The sequence below is a fragment of the Capsicum annuum genome, chromosome 8 (genome assembly GCF_002878395.1).
Source record: "Capsicum annuum cultivar UCD-10X-F1 chromosome 8, UCD10Xv1.1, whole genome shotgun sequence".
NCBI lineage: Eukaryota > Viridiplantae > Streptophyta > Magnoliopsida > Solanales > Solanaceae > Capsicum > Capsicum annuum.
Genome location: NC_061118.1, coordinates 170989005 through 171011058, shown reverse-complemented (window position 1 = coordinate 171011058; position 22054 = coordinate 170989005). Strand labels below are relative to the sequence as shown.

The 22054-nt window shown below is 35.5% G+C and overlaps 4 protein-coding genes and 1 pseudogene across 4 annotated transcripts; 1 reads left to right on the top strand and 4 right to left on the bottom strand.

The window, feature by feature from the left end:
• Positions 1-1072: 1072 nt before the first annotated feature.
• On the top strand, positions 1073-1665 carry LOC107840506 (auxin-induced protein 15A). The gene has a single exon (XM_016684388.2). The coding sequence runs from the start codon at positions 1173-1175 to the stop codon at positions 1428-1430; it is 258 nt and encodes an 85-aa protein (XP_016539874.1). The 5' UTR covers positions 1073-1172; the 3' UTR covers positions 1431-1665.
• A 261-nt stretch (positions 1666-1926) lies between these two features.
• LOC107879558 lies at positions 1927-2661 on the bottom strand (annotated as a pseudogene).
• Positions 2662-3423: 762 nt separating this feature from the next.
• LOC107879557 (auxin-responsive protein SAUR50-like) lies at positions 3424-3860 on the bottom strand. Its single transcript, XM_016726579.2, has one exon. The coding sequence runs from the start codon at positions 3739-3741 to the stop codon at positions 3424-3426; it is 318 nt and encodes a 105-aa protein (XP_016582065.1). The 5' UTR covers positions 3742-3860.
• Positions 3861-5940: 2080 nt separating this feature from the next.
• LOC107880015 (auxin-responsive protein SAUR50-like) lies at positions 5941-6255 on the bottom strand. Its single transcript, XM_016726939.2, has one exon. It carries the CDS (start codon positions 6235-6237, stop codon positions 5941-5943), a length of 297 nt encoding a protein of 98 aa, XP_016582425.1. The 5' UTR covers positions 6238-6255.
• Positions 6256-18468: 12213 nt separating this feature from the next.
• Positions 18469-19123, bottom strand: LOC107880014 (auxin-responsive protein SAUR50-like). The gene has a single exon (XM_016726938.2). It carries the CDS (start codon positions 18923-18925, stop codon positions 18608-18610), a length of 318 nt encoding a protein of 105 aa, XP_016582424.1. The 5' UTR covers positions 18926-19123; the 3' UTR covers positions 18469-18607.
• Positions 19124-22054: the final 2931 nt, after the last annotated feature.

The following is a 22054-nucleotide window of genomic DNA, read 5'->3' as shown; positions in this document are numbered from 1 at the left end:
AATTCTTTTAATAAATGGACATTTAGTTTGTCCTAGAAATCAATTACCGATACAGCTTACGAGTGAGAAGGCATTTTTTTCTTTCAAGTGAAGCTCCTGCTAGTAGTTAACACTAACCAAATGTGTAATTAGTTCATTGTTTGATTTCTGTTGTTTGTGCCTATTTTCGGGAAGAACACAGAATGAACGAGTCTATTTTCGTTGGTCGGTCAACATCTCCCCTGCTGATTAAAATGTGTGTAAGTCAATCAACTCTAAGATGTACGCATTTACACTCTTAACGGAAATTTAGGAACTATAGACACTGGGACAGGTTAATTGTGAGCAAACATCTATGTCCTCTACTGTTTGCAACTTTGCTGAAATAAGTACGGTAACTCTAATCAGGTAAGTAGATCCTACATAATGACTTAGCATGAGGGACCAGGCAAGTTGCCAGATTTTGAAACTAAATTTATTTCTTATTGCAGACCAAGTGGTCCGGGCCTGAAAAATTACAGGGCGATCGCCTGTTACGTTGTTATCAATTTGATTGCTAAAGATCCTGTGGTTTTCTTCAAATCATAAAAACAATGGGGTCTGCTGGTCTTCAGGCACGATGGCCAAAAGTCATAAATATTAGACAATGAGTTGGATAACAAAACCATGTGATACTTCATCTGCTATTGTCAATCAACAATGCATCAAATGCCTCTTTACCAGTAAAATCGCAAGTATGACAGACTTGTACGTCCTATAGTTCTTAGATAAATAGACATGGAGTTTGCGTATGGGGTATGTTTTAGCCCTGACGGATAGTGTCCTAACACATATCATCACAATACACTGATTTTTTTATGGATTTGATTATGAGAGATCATTTCTTCCATGTATGAGAAAGAGGTAGGACCAACTGTTGTTGAACTTATATGAGCTAAAGCAATTAATCATGTCAATTAGTTGGAAGGCAGGAGTACAGGACCATGTGGTTATTGAGATGTCATTGTCTTCAATGGAGCCTAAACCAAATGGCTCTTCACCACAGATCATGAGATTTTATGACTCTCCACTTTCCTATATAAACATGTTTGGTGAAGTTACCACCATCACAACTCTCCACAAAACAAGAAAACTACTCAAAGCTTTCAGGATCTTAAGTAAAACTCTCTCTTCATCATCTTAAATAAAATATCATGGCTATCCGTGTACCTCGTATAATCAAGAAGTCATCGACATCCTTGGATGTTCCCAAGGGACATTTTGCTGTTTATGTTGGGGAGAAGCAGAAGAAGAGATTTGTAATCCCCATATCATACTTGAGTCAGCCTTCATTTCAAGACTTGCTAAGTCAAGCAGAGGAAGAATTTGGCTTCGATCATCCAATGGGTGGTGTCACAATTCCATGCAGCGAGGACATCTTCATCGACATCACTTCTCGGTTTAAGATTTAAAAATATAGTTCGAAATTATTTTTCCTTTTTATAGGTCTCACAATTTTGTATACAAAAACAGGAGATCCATTTTGTACAGTTAGATTAGTTAGAAGTGAGTCTTAGCACCACAAACTTTGGTGCTTTTTTACTCACAAAGACAATACTTCAAAGAATACAGATACCACATTTGTTTCTCTCACGAAAATGTTTGAAGATAAATTTATCTTACTGTGCTGAAACCATTCAACTTATATACTTTGGCCAACATATAACTTGAAAAATTACCTGATTTGTTGGTTAGTTTGGATATTTAATAATTCAATCAAATACCATACCAAAGCGCAAGAACGGGTTGAGATATAAATAGCAAATAAGTTTAGATATTCACAATGCTCTGATCAGGGTGCCAAAAAGCACCAATATTACAAGAAAAAGTTACCAAAATTCTATTTGCAAGTCTGATTCACTCAAAAAATCTTACACCTAACTAATATTCACTCTTTTCTTCTTTAAATCAAGTATTTTATAACTACCGGAGCATGGACGACGTTAGCGACAGGAAAACAACTTGTTCACATGGAATGGTGATTCCCATGTCATGATCGAAGCCAAATTCTTCCTCAGCGCATTGTAGGAGGCACTGAAAAAGAGGGTGACTCAAGAAAGAAATAGGTACGATATATCAAGTTCTGTTCTCTCCCACGTAAACTGCAAAATGTCCTTTTGGTACGTCAATGGGATGGCGATCTCCATCATCATAGCCCTGTTTCTTACCCTAAACTCGAACACCTTTTCATAATTTGCTTCAAAACTGCAGCATGTGATAACTTGTATGTTTTCTTGAAGAAATTTGGGAGCTTAATGCTACTATAGAAGTACTAGTGGTGGCGGTGTTTGGGATTAGAGAAATGTTAAGCTATTTAAGGAGGAAGGTCCCAACTTATTTATCCTTGTTAATGAATAAACCAATGTATTTGTTAGAAGAAAACAAACAAGATTATGTGGTCTTGCATACTAGGAAGTACAGATGGAATTAGATGTTCCCAAAGCTAATGAAAATGCAAATAAATCGACGACCATCTAAGGAATCTATTCATTCCTCGAAGGAATACGATGTCAAGTACAAGAAAACACTAGTCAAATAGCATTAAAAATTTGAGCGAATACTCGGAAATAATAGCACCCGTGAGTAGTTTGGTAAAAACTTACATGCACCCGGTATATACGTCAAACTAATGTTCTTTACCATGGTTAAATAATCAAATTAAGTAAAATACATGTTAAGTAATCATGGTTGAGTAAATGTATGAGTTTTGTTTTGATAACAGAATGTTAGCAGAATGACAAGTCTTTGTTAAAGAATTTGAGATGTCTCTTCCAAATTCTTCAGATTAGATTTTGCATTTTGCACCACTGAATGATACAATATAAACATTTGTAGTCACAATGCCCTACATTTTCCTTTTGGAGTGAAAATAACCCTGTTTCTAAGTTTACATGTATTTTTTTTCCATTTGTGATAGTCAATCTAGAACAATAATGATAATGTTGGGTTGTGTAACCGTCTCATGTAATTGTCTTCCCCTGGTCCTGGAGTCACTGTCTTGATTTATTTTTGCCAAACACGTAACAAATAAAAGTGATTCTAAAGTGTAAACGCTTGAAATCAAAACCCCTATATGATATCTATTATAATATGTTAAATTCTGCAACCAACCAATCTAGATGTTCAAATTAAGTCTTCAGTACATTTTAATGCCAGCATTGCTACTACAGCTGCTAGAACTAAGCAACGCCAAAATAGGCAATATGCGTTGTAGATTACGCCAAATAAAAAATTGTCAACATATTGAGAATATTTGATATCGAAAATGGAAAATACATTAAGAGACATTCACTTCTCTCAGAGGGTGCAATTAGAAATCACAACTTTAATTTGCAAGAAAATATTCAAACAACAGATTTGTATGCTGATCAATAATGTTAGACCTAATTCATGTTCACGATCTTTTTACGTAAGCATAGACATTAATGAGCCGAAAACAATTTCTTCGCAGGGAATTGTAATTCCCATGTCATGATCAAAGCCAAATTCTTCCTCAGCTTGTCTAAGGAGGCATTGAAAATCAGGATGAGTCAGCAATGAAATAGGTACAATATATCGAATTCGATTCTCTCCCACGTAAACTGCAAAATGTCCTTTAGGTACGTCAAGGGGAAGGTGATCTTCATCATCATAGCAATGCTTCTTACCCAAACTCGAATACCTTTTCTTAATTTTCTTAAAAAGTACAACTTGTGGGCTGCTTGTTGATTTTCTGATGGCCATTTTGGTATGTATTCTTGTAAAAGTTAAATATATAGAAAGTTAAGAGCTACTTAAGAATTAAGAAGAAACACCAATACATGTAATTTTGCTTTCCTACTAGTGGTAGTGTTTGGGACTGAGGGATATGAAGCTATTTATGGAGGAAGATGCCAACTTATTTATGAAGAAACCTATGTATTTTGTAAGACAAAACAAACAAGATTATGTGGTGTTTGCACAAGAGTATTTAGGGTGTCAAAAGCTTGATACTTTGGATTAATTATTCTAATACTGTTTTTTTTAACTTATAGTTGTTCTTGCAGAATAATAAGTACAGAGGAAATTAACAACGTTTACTATGCCAAGTACAAGAATTTGCCAGTCAATTAGTATTACTTAGCATAAAGTTGGAATAATTCTGCCGTATCGAATCGGCATTAATTAGTACTTTCTTTTTATGCCTGTCAAATATACTAAGAAATAAACTTCTTCTTTCATTTGTGATTTGTCCACTTCAAAATTAATATACTAATTATTTTATAGAACACACCTGATGACATTTGATAAAAGAAACTGTGAGAATGAAAAATCTTTGTGAGAGAATTTCACGTCTTCTCTTCTGAATTCTTCAATTGAGATTGTGCACTTTATGATACTGAATGATGCAATATGCACATTTCATTAGTGACTCTTATAAACTCTGTTTGTTTTGGCTTATTAAAATGATAATTAATTCTCATTTTTTTTACCCAAAAAAATGAAGATAATTCTCATTTGGTGTCATTGTAGCTCTTTTTTTAATTATTTTTTTATAATGATGATGTTTGAATCAGTTTAAGTTGTTTGAATCAGTTTAAGTACACCTCAACTTATTTCATGATATTTCCACCAACATGTATCAGGCAACTTATGATAAATTTTTTCTTAGTTTACATATTTTTCTTATTTTTTATATTTTTTATTTCGTGATAGTCAGTCAAGTGGATCTTAGAACAAATAATGAGAATGTTGAGTTGTGTAACCTACTCATGTAATTGCTCTAATAGATTACAATTCAAAAAGAATGGTGCCAATACCAATATGCTCATTTGGAATTCTTCCAAATAGATTAAAGATGCAACAACAATGCAAATAGATTGAGAGACATTGGTATTGAAATTAGTTAATAGCTTAAGAAACATTCACTTCTTTCAGATTGTGCAATTGAAAAAAAAAAAAAAAACACTGCAAGAAAAATTTCCAATAGTTCTTGTACAAATCTGAACTTGATCCATAAGAAAAACACTACTACTACAACATAATGTGATTACTTGCAATTTTACAATTATATTGGTGTTGGTGTAATGTACCACAAATTAAATTACAGTTGAAAAAATAAAATGAGCAAAATGAATAAATAAATATTTTCATACTGCGGCGTGAATATCTTGCTCTCTTTAATGATATTCAAGCTCATTATCGCATAATCTACACCAATATAATAATATCACCCGTGACTTGTCCCCCCCCCCCCAAAAAAAAAAAAGAAAACGGCATAGAACTCAAGCAACTCCTGACTAGTTGAAGAGTTCAAAGCTCCATAAAAAAGAACGTCTTCTTTCTCTATATAAAACTCTCTTTGTATATAATGACATAGTTGAAGACTTAGAATATTTTCAGTCTCAACTCTCTCTTTTTCACTACTCACTGCGTCACACTATAATATTTCTCCACACTTGTCATATTTCACTTATTCAATACAAAAAAAAAAAAAAAAAAGCACCACTATTAATAGGTGAAGAATTCTTTCTTGAAAGAATAGGATGAAGGTGGGGAACAAAGTATCGGTAGATCAATAGCCTAAGATTACATGAGTTACATGATCAGTTACAAGATATAATGATGTAGAAAAATAAGAAGAATAGCATGTAGAGCTTACAAGAATTTCAAGAAAAAATGATGGTCAAATTCAGTCACCACTAACCAAGAAACAAATGCTTCTAAATGACCTTCTATGCAACAGTAACACACGTCCCTTAGCCTTAAAGTAGCCATGCACTAACTCTAAATGTTTAATAGGCATACATTGCCATCAATGGATGCCACAGCCCACACGAAGGAGAGCTGCACGTGACTATCAATCTAATACACATTAACATTGTAAAATATTAAAATGCACCTACAATTGATATTCGCTATATCTTTTCCAATTCTTTTCAAAGTCTTGATAACTAAGTAGTATTACCTAAACGTTGAAAGTAATGAGCTAAAAACATCTTCTTCACATGGAATAGTAATTCCCATGTCATGGTCGAAACCAAATTCTTCCTCTGCTAGTCTAAGGAGGCACCTAAACTCGGGGTGAGTCAAAAATGAAATAGGTATTACATAAACAGCAAAATGTCCTTTAGGTACGTCAAGAGGAAGGTGGTCTTCATCGTGGATACGAACATACTTCTTACGCAAACTCGAAAACCTTTTTATAATTTGCTTCAATACTGCAGCTTGTGTTAGTTTGTTTGATTTTTTGATGGACATTTTTATATGTTTTCTTGAAGAATTATCTAAAGAAAGTTGAGAGCTTTAGGAAGAACAAAAAGAAGAGAAACTTTATGATTATATTTTTCGTATTTTGTCGTACCATAATAAGAAAAGGAGTGTGTTTTCAAGGAAAAAATAGAATCTATATATGAGATGTTGCGAGCTCTAATAAAAATTAATTAGATCACTTAAATACTTAATTAACTACCCTTTATGTTGCATTTCATTCTAGTTTGTTTACATCTATTTTTGGTTAAGAGTGGTCCTAGGCAAGCTTTGTGGAGTTGGGATAATTAATTTCTAGATGTTGACCAAATTATGCGATTATGACTAAATTTCATGTTGTCCAATATTTTAAAAGAAATCAACGTATTCTTTTATATTTGGATTATACTAACAATGCCAAGTACTAGAAGCTAACAGACAATTAGAATTAATTAATTTCACTTACATGCTCTTTTCCCACACCCTCCATGAATTTACCATACATATTATTATTCCCCATCTCGAACTTCACTTTCATAGGTGGCATAAAAAACCTTGTGACAAAGTACGTCCAAGACAAGAATATCACTATATATATAATATAGGCTATTTTTCAAGAGATGGGAAACCAACACTCAGAGACTTGTACGATAACAATAATAATAATGTTTTTTTTGGTAACAACCATAAAATATTATCATAACCAATAAAACGACCAATTCAAATATAGAGCCTCTTCCTTTGTGCAGGAAAAGCCTCCAACAAAACCAGGAAACTATCTGCCTAAATATTGTATAAAAAGCTTACAGTTTTGTGCTTTCTTTGACTTGCTATACATAGTTAATCTTTCTGTTAATTCCTTCCTAATCTGTGCTACCACCTCATAGTATTTACATGTTTGCCTTTATAATTCCTCCAGTTTCGGGCTCTCCATGTGTGGTAGATTACTGCACCACAGATAGCAGCCATGATCTTCTTCTGAAACCTCTTCCAATGCTTTCTTTGTATACATTGCAGAACCTGTTTAATTCCTGTGTGTTGAAGTTTGATACCTGTCCAGTTACTAAGTTCAGCCCATACATTTTTAACCCATGCACACTCTTCAAACATATGTGTAGACACCTAATTTTGTCCCTCCCGAAAATCCAAGTTATCTATTTTTACCCTCGTCTTACCATGTGCCTACCCGATGTAATTATCTCTCCACAAAGATAAAAAAAAAAAAAAAAAAAAAAAGCTAACAACCCCTAACTAATTTTATCTTCTCCTAACAAACTACCCAATAAAAAATAGACACCTAACCCTTACCCCTCCAATTAAAAAAATAACACCTCACCTCTCACCTAACTACCCCACCTACCCCACTAAACCCCCCCCCCCCCCCCCCCCCCCCCCCCCCCCCCCCTAAACCCCCCCCCCCCCCCCCTCACATTTTTTATGCCTTGGAACGAATAGAAAAATGGCACGGGAAGGGGAAATTAAAAAGGGGAAAGGCATCATTTCCACCCCATACTATATTAGAAAAGTCTAAGCCACACCTAAATTATATAAGTGACCTATTACACACCTTAACTATATAAAAGTGATATTATTACCTCCCCGCGACCCTCATTCTAAGGCGCGTGTGTTACACTTATTTTAGGCGCGTCCAGCCTATTAAATAACAAAAGTAAACGGCTAAAAACATTAAGGGAAAACGGCTAAAAACATTAAGGGAAAAGGCATCGTTTCCACCCCAAACTATAGTCGAAAAGTCGAATCCACACCTAAACTATATAAGTGACCTATTACACACCTTAACTATAAAAAAGTGATACTTTTTACTTGAGTGGTGTTGATGTGGCAGCGCGTGTAAAACACTACACCGCATGCAAGTGGTGGTAGCCTGACAGGGTGTAAATAGTTTCACTTTTTTATAGTTTAGGTGTGTAATAGGACCTTAGTATAGTTTAGGTGTGGTTTCGACTTTTCGGGTATAGTTTGAGGTGGAAACAATGCCTTTTCCCAATTAAAAAAAAAGAGACTGATCTTTCCATAAAGGAAAGAACACAAAAGGAATTTTAGTTTTTGGTTTTCAATTACACAAAAAGGGCCCACAGGAGAATTAGGCACAAAAGGGGACCTCCATTTTCTTGTGAATGAACAGAATACACACCTCATACACACAATCTCACTCACAAAATCTAACCCTCACAATTCTCACCCTCACGCACTGCACGAACACATACATCTCTCAATTTTCATATACACCACCATACGCGGAGGAGGGGAGATGCGAGAGAAGAAAGAGACGAATGCGAGGGAGATAGTAGAAAAGGGAGAAGAGATCGAAATCAGAAATGGCGAAAGAGAGAGAGTGAAGGAGTGAGGAAATCGGCGAGGGGAAGTTTTTCCGACGAACCATCATCGGAATCTCAATCGAAAAGCATCGCCGGTCACTCCTTCCTCTCACCGTCGCCGGAAGGGGCCCAAAAATACCATTAATCAGGCAAAAATTTCAGTGGTTGGTCTCATTCGTTCTCAATGGGTCATATCAATGTTATCTCCGTCTTTTTTGTTTTGATTCCGGCTAGACTTGGGCTTTGTTTTGCTATGTCGGGTGGTATGAGACTGTTTAGGGTCGATTTGGTCGTCGTTGAGATTCAATTCGAGGATTTTAGACGCGGTTCTATCTCCGTTATATTGAAATCTCCAAGTTGAGGTCCAATTCTATCTCTTCTCATTTTATTTCGTCATATGTGTTGATTTGTGTGAGATGTGGTTAAATATTGGGTGATATGAATTTATTTTGCTCAATTTCATTGAATAGATGGTTGTAAATTGTTGAAATTAGTAATCTTAAATTTTGTTGAAATTTGGTGTTGAAAAAGGAATTGTGGGGATTGGAGGGTAGGAATTAATAAAATGAATCTTGTTTAGTCTTGATTTATAGTCGTTGGTTATTTAGGAACAAAATACGAAGGTTAAATGTGATAGTATCATGATTAGGCTACCAATTGGATAGGCAAAAATATTTAGGTTCGGGTAGGCAAAATTTAAGAGTGATGTGTTGTTGAATGCGTCGAATGTTTAAATGTGTGTTGAAAGTTTCTTCTAGTTTTATCATATTTCATTGAATGTGTTCATTTAGCTAGGAAATGCCCTGTGGTCATTTGTATTTATTCACCAGGAAATGTCCCGACGTATTATGTTGGCGGAAGATGTTCGTGGTCAAGATCCGAGGCACCGGATGGAGCGTAGTTTAGGATTAGTGATACGGGAATTCCTAGCTTGAGACCTTTCACACAAAGTCAAGCACGTAAGTTGCAACGACTCCAAGCCTTGTTCACATTCTTGGCCATGTGTGGGGCCCTTGTGAGCCAATCTAAGGGCCTATATTTAATAAAATGTAAAGAGGCCAACCAAGAAACCCCAAACCAACCCACTTAAATGCCAAGGGTAATTTGGTTTTTGTCCCTCCTTTCTAAGTGATTATATAAGCCATGTAATAGGGCTAGTCTTGCTTTAGTTGATTCCTATTTTCAAGAAACAAAGACTTGTAAATTTTTTACTCCTCTTTCTCATCATTTGGATAGGCCAAAACCAAATTCTCATTAGTAGAGTGATACTAGTGTTGTATTTTGGCTAGAAACTAGGTTCTTGAGGTTCTTTGAGTTCCTCTTGGTCCAAGTAAGAACTTGGTATTGATATTTATTAGTCTTAGGGTCCTTTCTCTTGTTAGGGTTCTTAGATTAATGAATATTGTGTGTCAAGTTTCTATCTCTTTCTTTGTAAATCTTGTTAACATTGTGTTGTTGAATATAAAAGTATAGTGAAGCCGTGTGGGGATCTTTCGATTCACTAGCAATATTGTCTTTGTTGTTCTTGTTTTTAAACTCACTTTTCTAGTTCAAACAAGTGTTGGAAGTCTAGTGAAGCCGTGTGTGGCCATTTTCGATTCACTAGCACTTTGTTGTTCATCTCGTTGTTCTTGTGTTGGTTGGAATCTCTTGATACACACTTAGCATTGTATCATTTGGTATCAAAGCTCAAGGCTAGATTTTGTTCTTACAAAAACAATCTTGGAAAGCTCTTACCAAAAAGTGTGTTCTTGAAAATTTTGGTAAAAAAAAATTGGTTGTAGATCTACAAAAGTTTTACTTGTTTAGTTGTTTCTTGTGTTGGTTTCTTTCTCATCAACACAAAAGGTGTCTAAATCTAAAGTTGAGCTTAATGAAAAGAGAATTGTGTTGTGAAAAAAAAACCTTGGAAGTGACCATTGTGGTGTATTGTTGTTGTGTTCTTGAAGGTGTTGATGTTGTGTTCATCCTAAACTTCTCCTCATCTTATGTCTTAACTTCTATAAAGATAAATAGATCCAAAAATATTGTAAGACAAAATTGAAAATTGTTTGTGAGAAGACTTGCCAACATCACCTTTTCAAGACTTGACAACCACGTTTCCTTAAAACAAGGAACCTTGTCTTGTGGGACTAGTGAGGTCAAACATCACCTTTTGAGTTTGAAAAGGTCACCCTAGTTACTGTTCACGTGATAATTAAGCTCAAATTTGGATGTTCTAGTTTCTAATTATTGATTCTTAGTTTCATCTAATTGACTTGAGAACTAATTAACAAACTAGTACATTCCTACTAGCTTGTCAACTAGTCACTTGAAGCCTTGTATTCGTGTCAACGTTTGTTTGTGTGCTTTTGTCGTTTGAATATGTTGTAACTCTTGGCTCTAGTCCGACGAGAATTCTTTGAGTTTCAAACAAGAATCCATTCCGATCAAGAGCATACTCACACCTTACGAATTCACGGGTTCCTAGCCAAGCTGCAACTCTTGTGGAATTTGAGTGTGAGTGAACCAAGAGAGTGTGAGTGAAGAGAGGGATTTTAAACTAACTTGTTTGTTGCTTGTGTAGGTGATACCTTGATAATGGAGGAAACCATGTCTCAAACCATGGATTCTAATAAAATGGAGAATATGAGGGTCACTCTTGAGGTATGACCCGAGCTCTTGAAAGGTTGAGTACGGAAGTGGGAGCCATAAGGGGAGAAGTGACAACTATTAGTAGGAGGTTAGAACAAGTGGAGAGTCAAAGGAACTCTCGTCCTTCTACTCCTCAATATGTTTCGTCAAGTGGACATGATAGAAATTCCTCCGCCACCGTTACTCCCGAAACATGGCCACAATTACCAAATCCTTCACTAGCTCCACTAAATGCCGCAAGCCAAACCACTTATAACCCTCTAAATCGAGACTCCAATAGACCAACCCATTCCCAAATGTCTTAAGTTCCACAAGAGGTACTTGGACATCAAATGCCTCTACAAAATCCAAACCCCCCTTCCAAGCTTCACTAAACCAAAGACCACCACCTACACAAAATCCAATTCTTCCGAGTCAAGTTCCAAATGTCCAAAATCATCCTATCCACCTTGAGGAAAATGGTAGAGAGGATTATGAAGGGTATGGAGCCTTTGACGATGCCTACATGAGGGAGAAAGAGATGAGAGGAGGTCGTGTGGATCTAAGAAGATACCGAGGATATGGAGAAAGGGGAAACCGACACCTAGAGAGAGACGTAGGCATTAATACCATCAAATTAAGCCTACCTATCTTTAAGGGTGAAAGTGACCCCGAGGTGTATCTTGCTTGGGTATTTCAAGTGAATGATATCTAGGAGGAGAAGAAGAGTTGTTATGCCATAGCTCATTTTGAAGGCTATGTTAACACTTAGTGGGAATACGTCAAGAGGTTCGGCAACGAGTTGGTAGAGGGACAACCACCACCATGGTTTCGGTTGAGGTACCTAATGAGGCAACGATATCTTCCTGAAAGTTATCGTCATGAGTTGCTTGCTAGGTTGTACAATTTGCGACAAGGGAATCGAAGTGTTATGGCATACTAAGACGAGTTTCAACAACTCATGTTGAAGCTTGATCATCGGGGAGAACAAATTGGCCTTGACATCATTCGGTTTAAGTGTGGGTTAAACAAAGAGATCTCCACTCATTTGACGCTTCACAAGTTTGATACCGTTAAAGGGATTTTCCAAGCGGCTCTTGAGATTGAAAGGGAGCTTAAAGAGAGGTCATCGTTCAAGGAAAAGGGACCATCAACCTCTAGTTGGCCAAGGAGCAAAGATATGGTTCAACCATCTTTGGGTTGGCCCAAAAACAAGGACCAACCCGCCACTATAAGGCTGTCCGAGCCTAAAACAGTCCATAAATTTCCTCTCCGGCAAGAAGCTCACAAGTATACTAATCCTAAAGCGTTCCAATGTTTTAAGTGCCAAGGTTGGGGACATAAAGCCAATGAATGTCCAAACCGGGGCAATGTGATCCTAAGGGAAGGGAGATTGTATTACCTTGGTGAGAAAGTGGGTATTGAAAAAGAAGAGAATGAGGCCGAGCCTCGAGATGGAGAGAAATTCAAAAATGAGCCACATGATAATAATGATTGTGAGGATGCTTATCCGCAAGAAAGGGAGTGTGTGGTTCCAAACTTTGTAGTGAGGCGTGCCATGATTAGTAAGGCGATAGATGACCCTAGCCAACTGGAGAATTTATTCCATACTAAATGTTTTCTGAAAGGAAGTGTGTGTACTATGGTGATAGATAGTGGAAGTTGTGCGAATGTGGTTAGTGTTGTAATGGTGAACTTCTTGAAATTGCCGACTACACCTCACACTAGTCCTTACAAGTTGCAATGGTTGAATGAATGCGGAGAGTTAAAGGTCACAAGGCAATGTGTGATACGTTTTAAGGTAGCCAACTACCATGACGAGGCACTTTGTGATGTGATACCAATGTAAGCTTGTCACTTATTGTTAGGAAGGCCTTGGCAATATGATAGGTCGACCAAACATGATGAAAGGTCCAATCGGTATACATTTGAGAAGGATGGACCAAAAGGTCGCTCTTCATCCATTATTGCCTTCCCAAGTGAATGAATTATACCAAAAGATGCGGAAATTGAGGGAAAAGAGAAAGAAGGCCGAGAGTGAGGGAAAAAAAGGGGAACTCGAGAGTGAGGGAGTAGGGGAAACTGAGGGGCTCCTAATTTCAAAGGGGCAATGAAGTGTGGTGATGATGGCTAGGAGGAAAGAATTATTTGTGGATCATGACGAGGATACTCCGATGCTCCTCTTAGTTCATTGTTTTAACACTAACGCCACTAACATTTCCATTTCTCCTCCTATTTCTCATGTTTTGCAGGATTACGAGGATGTCTTCCCAAAGGAATTACAGCAAGGATTGCCCCCACTTCGGGGAATTGAGCACCAAATAGATTTTGTGTCGGGTTCACAATTGCCCAACAAATCGGCTTATAGGAGCAACCCGATGGATACCAAGGAATTGCAACGCCAAGTTGAAGAACTCCTCAACAAAGGAAATATCAAGGAGGGTATAAGCCCTTGTGTTGTTTCGGTGCTACTAGTTCCCAAGAAAGATGGGACTTGGCATATGTACGTTGATTGTCGAGCCATCAACAAGATAACGGTAAAATATCATCATCCTATTCCTAGGTTAGATGATATGCTTGATGAATTGAGTGGTTCGTATTTGTTTTCTAAAATTGATTTGAGGAGTGGCTATCACCAAATTCGTATGCAACCGGGTGATGAATGGAAAATCGCCTTCAAGACCAAATTCGGTTTCTATGAATGGATGGTTATGGCATTCGGCCTAACAAACGCTCCAAGTACGTTCATGAGGGTAATGAATCATGTGATGAAGCCATTTATTGGAAAGTTTGTTGCTGTTTATTTTGATGATGTATTGGTGTATAGTAAGTCTTTAGATGAGCATGTAAAGCATTTACAATGTGTGTTTGATGCCTCCGAAAGGAGAAGTTTTATGCTAATCTAGAAAAGTGTTCTTTTGGTGTCCATGAGGTTGTATTTCTTGGGTTTATGGTGAGCTCAAGAGGCGCAATCCACCCTTTAATGGCCCTGAACCATACGGGGCACGAACCCGACCCACACCCATAACCAAGGCCAACCCAAGATAGGTGGCCACCTTTTGGGTGCCATCATTCCCCTTTTCTTTGGGAAAGGTTCGTCCTCGAACCTGCGCATGGTGTAAGCGGGATTCGAACCCGTGACCTCCGCTCTGATACCAAACCTTAAGAGTGAACCGCTAACCAACTGCACTAAAATCTATAGCTGATAGAGAAAGGCGCAACCCACCCTTTATAGGCCCTGTACCATACGGGGCATGAACCCGACCCACACCCCCAACCAAGGCCAACCCAAGATAGGTGGCCACCCTTTGGGTGCCATCAATTAGTGTAGGTTTACATTTATGTACCTTTATATTTTGGGTTTGTAATAATTGGACTGGACATTAACTTTTGGATTATCGTTTATTTTGTTTAAATTTTTGTGTGTCTTATATGGTATATACATTCGTAATGTCAGATTAGCCGATATACTCCACCAAGCGACCGTGGTCGAACCACAGGATCGAGGGATACTAACACCTTCCCCTCGGTCAACAGAATTCCTTAGCCGAAATCTATATTCGCAAACTAGTTTAAAGAGTCAAACCATGTTGAAAAGGATTTTCCAATGGTGACTTGGCACACCCGATTTATGCCAAGTGGCGACTCTGAGTTTTGAAACTAATGAATTCTTTTCGAAACAATTTTCAATCTCTTTGTCACTTTAATAATAAAAATCCTTTCGAAACTTAAAAATTAATTCTTTTTGGGAGTGTAATAAAAGGGTGTGACAATATGCACTCTTGACTCCAGCTCGTGTGCAACACATAAGTAGCAATTTGCATCATCCATCTGGATATTCAGTTTCATCTTTCTTTCCTGTGTAAGCAGTCTTCCTTGTACAGCTAGCCACACTATGAATCGATGCTTGGGCAAGGCAATGGAAGTCCAAATGTGTTCTGCAATCCTCAACTTGGGTTTACGCCCTATAAGCTCCATATAGCTCCTTGAAATTGAGTAATTACCATCATGTGTCAGTCTATATTTGTCCTGTATATACCAATCTTTCATCAATCGTTTAATAGCATTAAGCTTTCTCCAATATCAACTGCTATCAACAGGTGCCTTGTGCTCCCATATTCTTGAGTTTTCTTTGATGTAAATCCCATGAACCCATCTAACCCAAAGAGATTCCTTATTCGTAGATAATTGCCAAACCAGTTGTCCCACTGAAGCAATATTCCAGTTACTACTTCCCTTTATATTCAGTCCACCTTGGCTTTTACGACGACATATCGTCTCTCAGGAAAATAAAGCCATTTTCCTGTTCTCTTCAGTACTACCCCAAAGATAATCTCTACACCTTTTATCAACTTCCTTAAGTACCTATTGAGGAAGAATGAAAAAAACCCCCCCAAAAACTATGAATAGAGAATAACACAGCATTTACCGCTTGCAACCTATCAGCATAAAAGAGTTTGTTGGAGTAGGTCACATTGATTCTTTCAGTGATCTTGCCTACTAGGGAATGACAATCCATCTTCCTCCATTTCCTGTGAGATAAAGGCAAACCAAGATACCTTATAGGAATTTTTTCTATTGAAAAATCAATCAGAGCAAGGATTTGATCTCTTGTATTGTCTTCAACCCCAGCTAAAAAGATACTAGATTTCTCCAGATTAGCTTTAAGACCTGTAACAGCGCTAAAATACTTCAAAGCTTCCACAACTCTATAAACCGAGGCTACATTTCCTTTACAGAATATCATTAAATCATCGATAAAAACTAGATGAGCTAGCCTTTGGTCCTTGCACATTGGATGAAATCTATAATCAGGCAAAAGGCTTATAGTTTGTAATGTTCTAGTTAGATACTCCATCACAAGAACTAATAGCAATTGAGACATTGGATCCCCTTGCCTAAGCCCCCTCCTTCCTTCAAAATACCCATGATTACTATCATTGATCTTCACTGTATACTTAGTGGTTGTCACACATAGCTTTATCCAATTGATAAACTGATCGGGAAACTTGAATCCTTTTAATGCTTCTTCCAAAAAATCTCAAAGAACCATATCATAACCTTTTTTGAGATCTATCTTCATGAGGCATCTAATAGATGCATTTTTTCTATTATAATGTTGTAGACATTGAAATTTTGTGGACTCAACAAAAAGAGTTCAAATTTGGTTAGAGTTCTTGGGGGCTACTTTTCCTAAATTTAGCTTGATGGCTACTCAACCTAAACCCTAAATTATGCCTATACAAAGGGACAGATATCCTTTAAAGAGGCATCTCCAGTATCCCACAAATTCACGGAATATTCACAAAGAGATCAACGATCTTCAAAGTCCTAATAAATTCATGGGATATTTATAGATCAAAACCATCTCTTCTTGATAATCAAATATCTCAAGAAGTCAAACCCTCCTTTCATGGAGATCAAATCCAAATGTTCCTACGTTCGAGAAATACGCCACTAACGGCCCTCGAATTACAGAGAAATACATATCAAATCTTACATTCGAGAAATATGCCACTGACAACCCTCGAATTATGGAGAAAATCATGATAGAAGAATCAAGGGAGGAACAGATTTGTACCCCCATCGTTTATCAATAAAAATTGTTGTTTCTTCATATTTTTATTTTTGGTTAAAGTTTATTTTCCATGAATTAAATTATGTTGAAAACAAATTGCCATGCCCAGTGGGATCAAATCTGCCCTTCATCTCTTCTCTCATAAATCAAATATGCAAATCTGTAGCCGCAGGATAGTAAAAATGGAAGCGGTACTTCAAGACTCGTCTTTGAGTTTCATCAAGTCTACACTCCGACAAGCCTTGAAGTAGGGGGCATATGTAGACATTGAAATTTTATGGACTCTACAAAAAGAGTTCAAATTTGGTTAGAGTTCTTGGGGGCTATTTTATCCTAAATCTAGCTTGATGGCTACTCAACCTAAACCCTAAATTATGCCTATATAAAGGGGCAAATATCCTTTAAAGAGGCATCTCCAGTAACCCACAAATTCACGGGATATTCACAAAGAGATCAACGATCTTCAAAGTTCCAATAAATTCATGGATATTTATAGATCAAAACCCTCTCTTCTTGATAATCAAATACCTCAAGAAGACAAACCCTCCTTTCATGGAGATCAAATCCAAATGTTCCTACATTCGAGAAATACGCCACTAACGGCCCTCGAATTACGGAGAAATTCATATCAAATCCTACGTTCAAGAAATATACCACTGACAACCCTTGAATTATGGAGAAAATCATAAGAGAAAATCAAAGGAGGAACAGATTTGTACCCCCATCGTTTATCAATAAAAGTTATTGTTTCTTCATATTTTTATTTGTGGTTGAAGTTTATTTTCCATAAATTAAATTATGTTGAAAACAAATGTCTCAATAAATCATGACAAATCAACACATTAACTTTGAATTACTATCTATAAATTAATATATATCATTATTCCTCGAAAGAAAACCAGTCAATTAGCATTATTTGACTAACATGCGTCATACGAGCCCTTTGTTTCTTTGAAAAAAATGAGGGTAATATGGAACAATATATACCTCTACTTGTTTGTACTTGGCTTGGGATAGGAAATTCAGTTGGGCCTGTTTCAACATGTTCATCTTATGTTTTGTTTTAGTTTTTATTTTTAAAAAGAAAGTCACTTTCTGCCTATAATTTTTTATTCGTTTCAAAATAAATGATATTTTTTTATTTAAACACACCTGTTATAGTTTTGATTTTGATGATTTGACAAACTCCATTAAGGGACCTGATCCATCAACTACTGTGTTGCCCTATTGTCGTATGTGTACAACTGTAAACAGTACCTTTTTGCAGCTGATTGGTGGAACTGCTGCAGAGGCTGGACCAATAGCGTGATGTTATTATTTTATTCTCTCTTATAAAAGAATAAAGTTACATGAACAAAACCTAATTTTTGCAATCAAAAATTCATCTCTCAAGTAAAAATCTTTTCACAGATTACGAATCACTTTCAACAAGAGATTGGATCGAATTTCATTTAGACTTTGTTAAATTCTTGAGTGGTTGTCTTTCGTTCTTACAACTATTCATGCCCAATATCCTACTAGTAATATACAATAACGCCAATATAATGCATTCGCTAGGCCTAAGATTACAAATTAAAAGGAATGTTATTAATTCCAATATGTTCAATTAGACTTTTTTTTTTTCCGGAATAAAGAGCTTCACCAAAGCTTCTAACCCAAGGGGTGAAGGGAAACCTCTAGTCTTAAAGGTAAAAGACCCAGTAAATTCAAAAATGCAAATAGATTGAGAGACATTGGTATTGAAAATTGCATATTAAATAGATTGAGACATTTCAATTCCCTCAAAGGGTGAAAAAAAAAACTTCTAGGATTCATTTGTACACCTAATTATAATTAATATTTCACCATCTTTTCACCGAAGCATGGAAATTAGTGTGCTCAAAACAACTTCTTCACAAGGAATGGTGATGCCCATGTCCTGATCAAAGCCAAATTCTTCCTCAGCACAATGAAGGAGGCACTGAAAATCAGGGTGACTCAACAAAGAAATAGGTACGATGTGTCGAGTTCTATTCTCTCCAACGTAAATTGCAAAATGTCCTTTTGGGACGTCAAGTGGAAGTTCATATTCATTATTGTAGCCGTTCTTCTTATTCCAACCCGAACACCCTTTCAAAATTTTCTTTAAAGTTGCAGCTTGTGGTAGTTTGTTTGATTTTCCCATGGCCATTCTTTGTGTAAATTTTGGCTGAGAAAATAATCTAAAGAAAGTTTAAAGCTTTATACGGAAAGAATTCAGAAGAAAGAAAGACCAAGTGCTTCTTTTTGTTTTGGGACAATGTGGTTGGAATACAGGAATGTGATGCTATTTATGGAGGAATATAGCTAAATTCATTTTTAAAAAAAGATATTCGTGACAGTACAATTTGGATAAAATAAAAAAAAGAATGATGGAGTTATCAAAGGATCATTAGAATCAATGAGATACCTTGGCATCTTGCACTAACCCAGCCTATTTTTTTGTTAAGAGTGGAGGTCCTAGGCAAGCTTTGTATAATTTGGATAATTTCTAGGTGGAATTAATTGAAAGATTCAGTAAGCAAATAAATTCATCAAGTAAATTGTGCTTCTGAATGTTGATTTACTTGGGTGACTACAACATTTACTCCGTCGATTTCGTACAGTTCAATAAAATTTCTTGACACCTTAGTACTAAGACAACAAACACCTTGACACTTGAATGATACTAACAATGTTTTTTAATATTTTTCACTGTTTTAATTTGTTTATATTATTTTCATTTTTATTCCAATTAAAAAAGTGTCATTTTTTTTTGGCAACTAGTTAGTTTCAACTTTTCAAATTGATATGTTTGACAAACATAATCTTAAGAATAGATAGTACTTCTTTTTATGTATATTTCGTTTAAGTCCAAATAAATTAATTTTTATTTTATTTTCTTTATCGTTTGTCAAGTCAAAATCAGACAAACAAATAAAATGAAAAATCACTATTCTTCTAAGATGAGGAGTATGGTGAAGTAAAAGTAGAGGACAAAATTAGGCATTTGGTGGAGAGGAAGGCAAAGCTCCATGACCTTTACCGTACGTATTCGTCCCCCCCTAACGAATTTTGGTTTCATAAAATTAGAACAATTAAAAACCTTGGAACCTACTTTTGTTTGGCACTTTCCTTTTCAATTTTTGAGCATTGTAATTAATCTTCGTTCATGAAGAAACCAATGTATTGTGTGGACTAGATTCCATAGGCTTTGCAAGAGTAATTCAGCTTCTTCTTCTTTTTTTATGAGGTGTTCGATATTTGGATTGGAGTTCAATTAATTAATTTGTATTTGTGTCGGAATATCTCATATTGAGGAGTAAAATGCTCCCTAACAAAGGAAACTTTATATCTAAGGAGACTCAAATCCAAGATTTATGATTAAGAATGAAGTGATTCTTATCACTTCACCATAATCCTGATTTGGTGGGTTATGCAGCGAACACCTTGATACTAGGCATGCTCTAAGCCTAAGGAGTCGTTTGGGAGGATGCATTAGAAAAAGTAATATTAATGTATACATTAACATTATTAATATTTTATTTGGTACACTTTTTCAATCTACGTATAACTAATGCAATCATTAATTATATATTCTATTGTGTATTATGCTATGCATAATTAATATATGGGAAACCCTTGGTATTAACAATGCAATGAACTTTAATGCATGAATTGGCATGGACAAAGACACAATAACTCCTTAAAACCTTTTCCACATTATTTTCATTATATTTGTGGAGAGTATTATTGTATATAACTTTTTCTATTTTAAAAATATATAAATATATAATGAAAGTTTTTTAACACACCAAATCAAACACATCATAAAAATTATAACAACATAACTAATACTTGCATTACTAATAATCATATTTCATATTTCGTGTTATTCTTATACACTACCAACTACCAAGCGACTCGTTAAACAATAAGGTGTCGCCTTGGGCCTCATTTTTTTAGGTCATTTGTTTTAATTTATTTGTCTTTTCTATGTAATTTATTTTAAAGAGAATGTTTTCTTGTTAACTTTTAATTTCAACTTTTGTTTAAAATCACAAGATTAAAAGATTTTTTTAGTGTATTTTATATATCTTTAGTTTAAGACAATAAAATTCAAAAAAATTCTTTACTCAAATTTCAAACTCCATGTCAAATCAAAATCAAACAAACAAATTGAACGAAAGGAGTTCTATTTAATTTGATTGTCTTCCTTTTACTTGACACGGCATTTAAAAAGTAAAGAAGGCTTTTAAATATCTTAAATTAACTATATATTTAATGTATCAAAATGTATTATGTGAGATGTTAAAATTAACATATAATTAAGTTAGGAGATATATATTTTTTTTTTTTTAAGCATGTAATAAAAGAAAAAAATGACAAATAAATTGAAACTGACGAAAGTAGCTCCAAGAACCTACTGTTAACGTGAACTTTTGTTTCGTTGAATTTAGTTCCAAGAATCATTATTGTTATTAGGTCCATACTTAACAATTACAGCTTTGCTACATTCATTTTCTTTGGCACTTTCCTTTTCAATTATTTTGTATTTTGTTCATTTTTGTTTTTTGAAGAGTTAGGCCGCCAACAGCTTGATACTTGGGCCTTGGACTCTAGATGACAAAAGAGTTTTAAAATAAAGTGTGGGTGATACAAGTTTTAATAATTAAATGAAGGTGATAATTACTTTATTAAGGATTAAGAAAGTAAGAAAAATTTGAAAATAACTCACAAATTTTTTAATTTACACTTTGATCCAATATAAAACATAATATAACTAGAAATGGAGGGAAAAAAAGACACGTTTCTCTCTCTTCTCATTTATTGAATTTTTTTCTCTCTTCGTGATTTTTGTTGTTCATTGTTGTTGTTGTTTTATTCATCATCTTCTTCTTCATTATCATCATCTTATTCTTCATTATCATCTCTTCTTGTTCATCGTCATCATCTTCTTCTCATTGAACATTGTTGTTACCGCTACTATTGCTACTTGATCAAATTTTTTTAGATCAAATTTTATTTATATATCACTTGGGAATTACTTATAGGTGATTTTAGTAAGTAAAATTATAATTTTTAGTTAAATTTCTCATCTGGGTGTATCTGCTACTGCTGTTTTTTTAACAGTAGATAAAACATGCAACGTGAATCCAACAGATGAGTAATCTGTTGCATAGATGAGTAATCTGTTGCAACATATTGACTAATCTGTTGCAACATATTGACTAATTTGTTGCAACATATGAGTAATTTGTTGCAACATATATGACTAATCTGTTGCAACAGATTACTCATC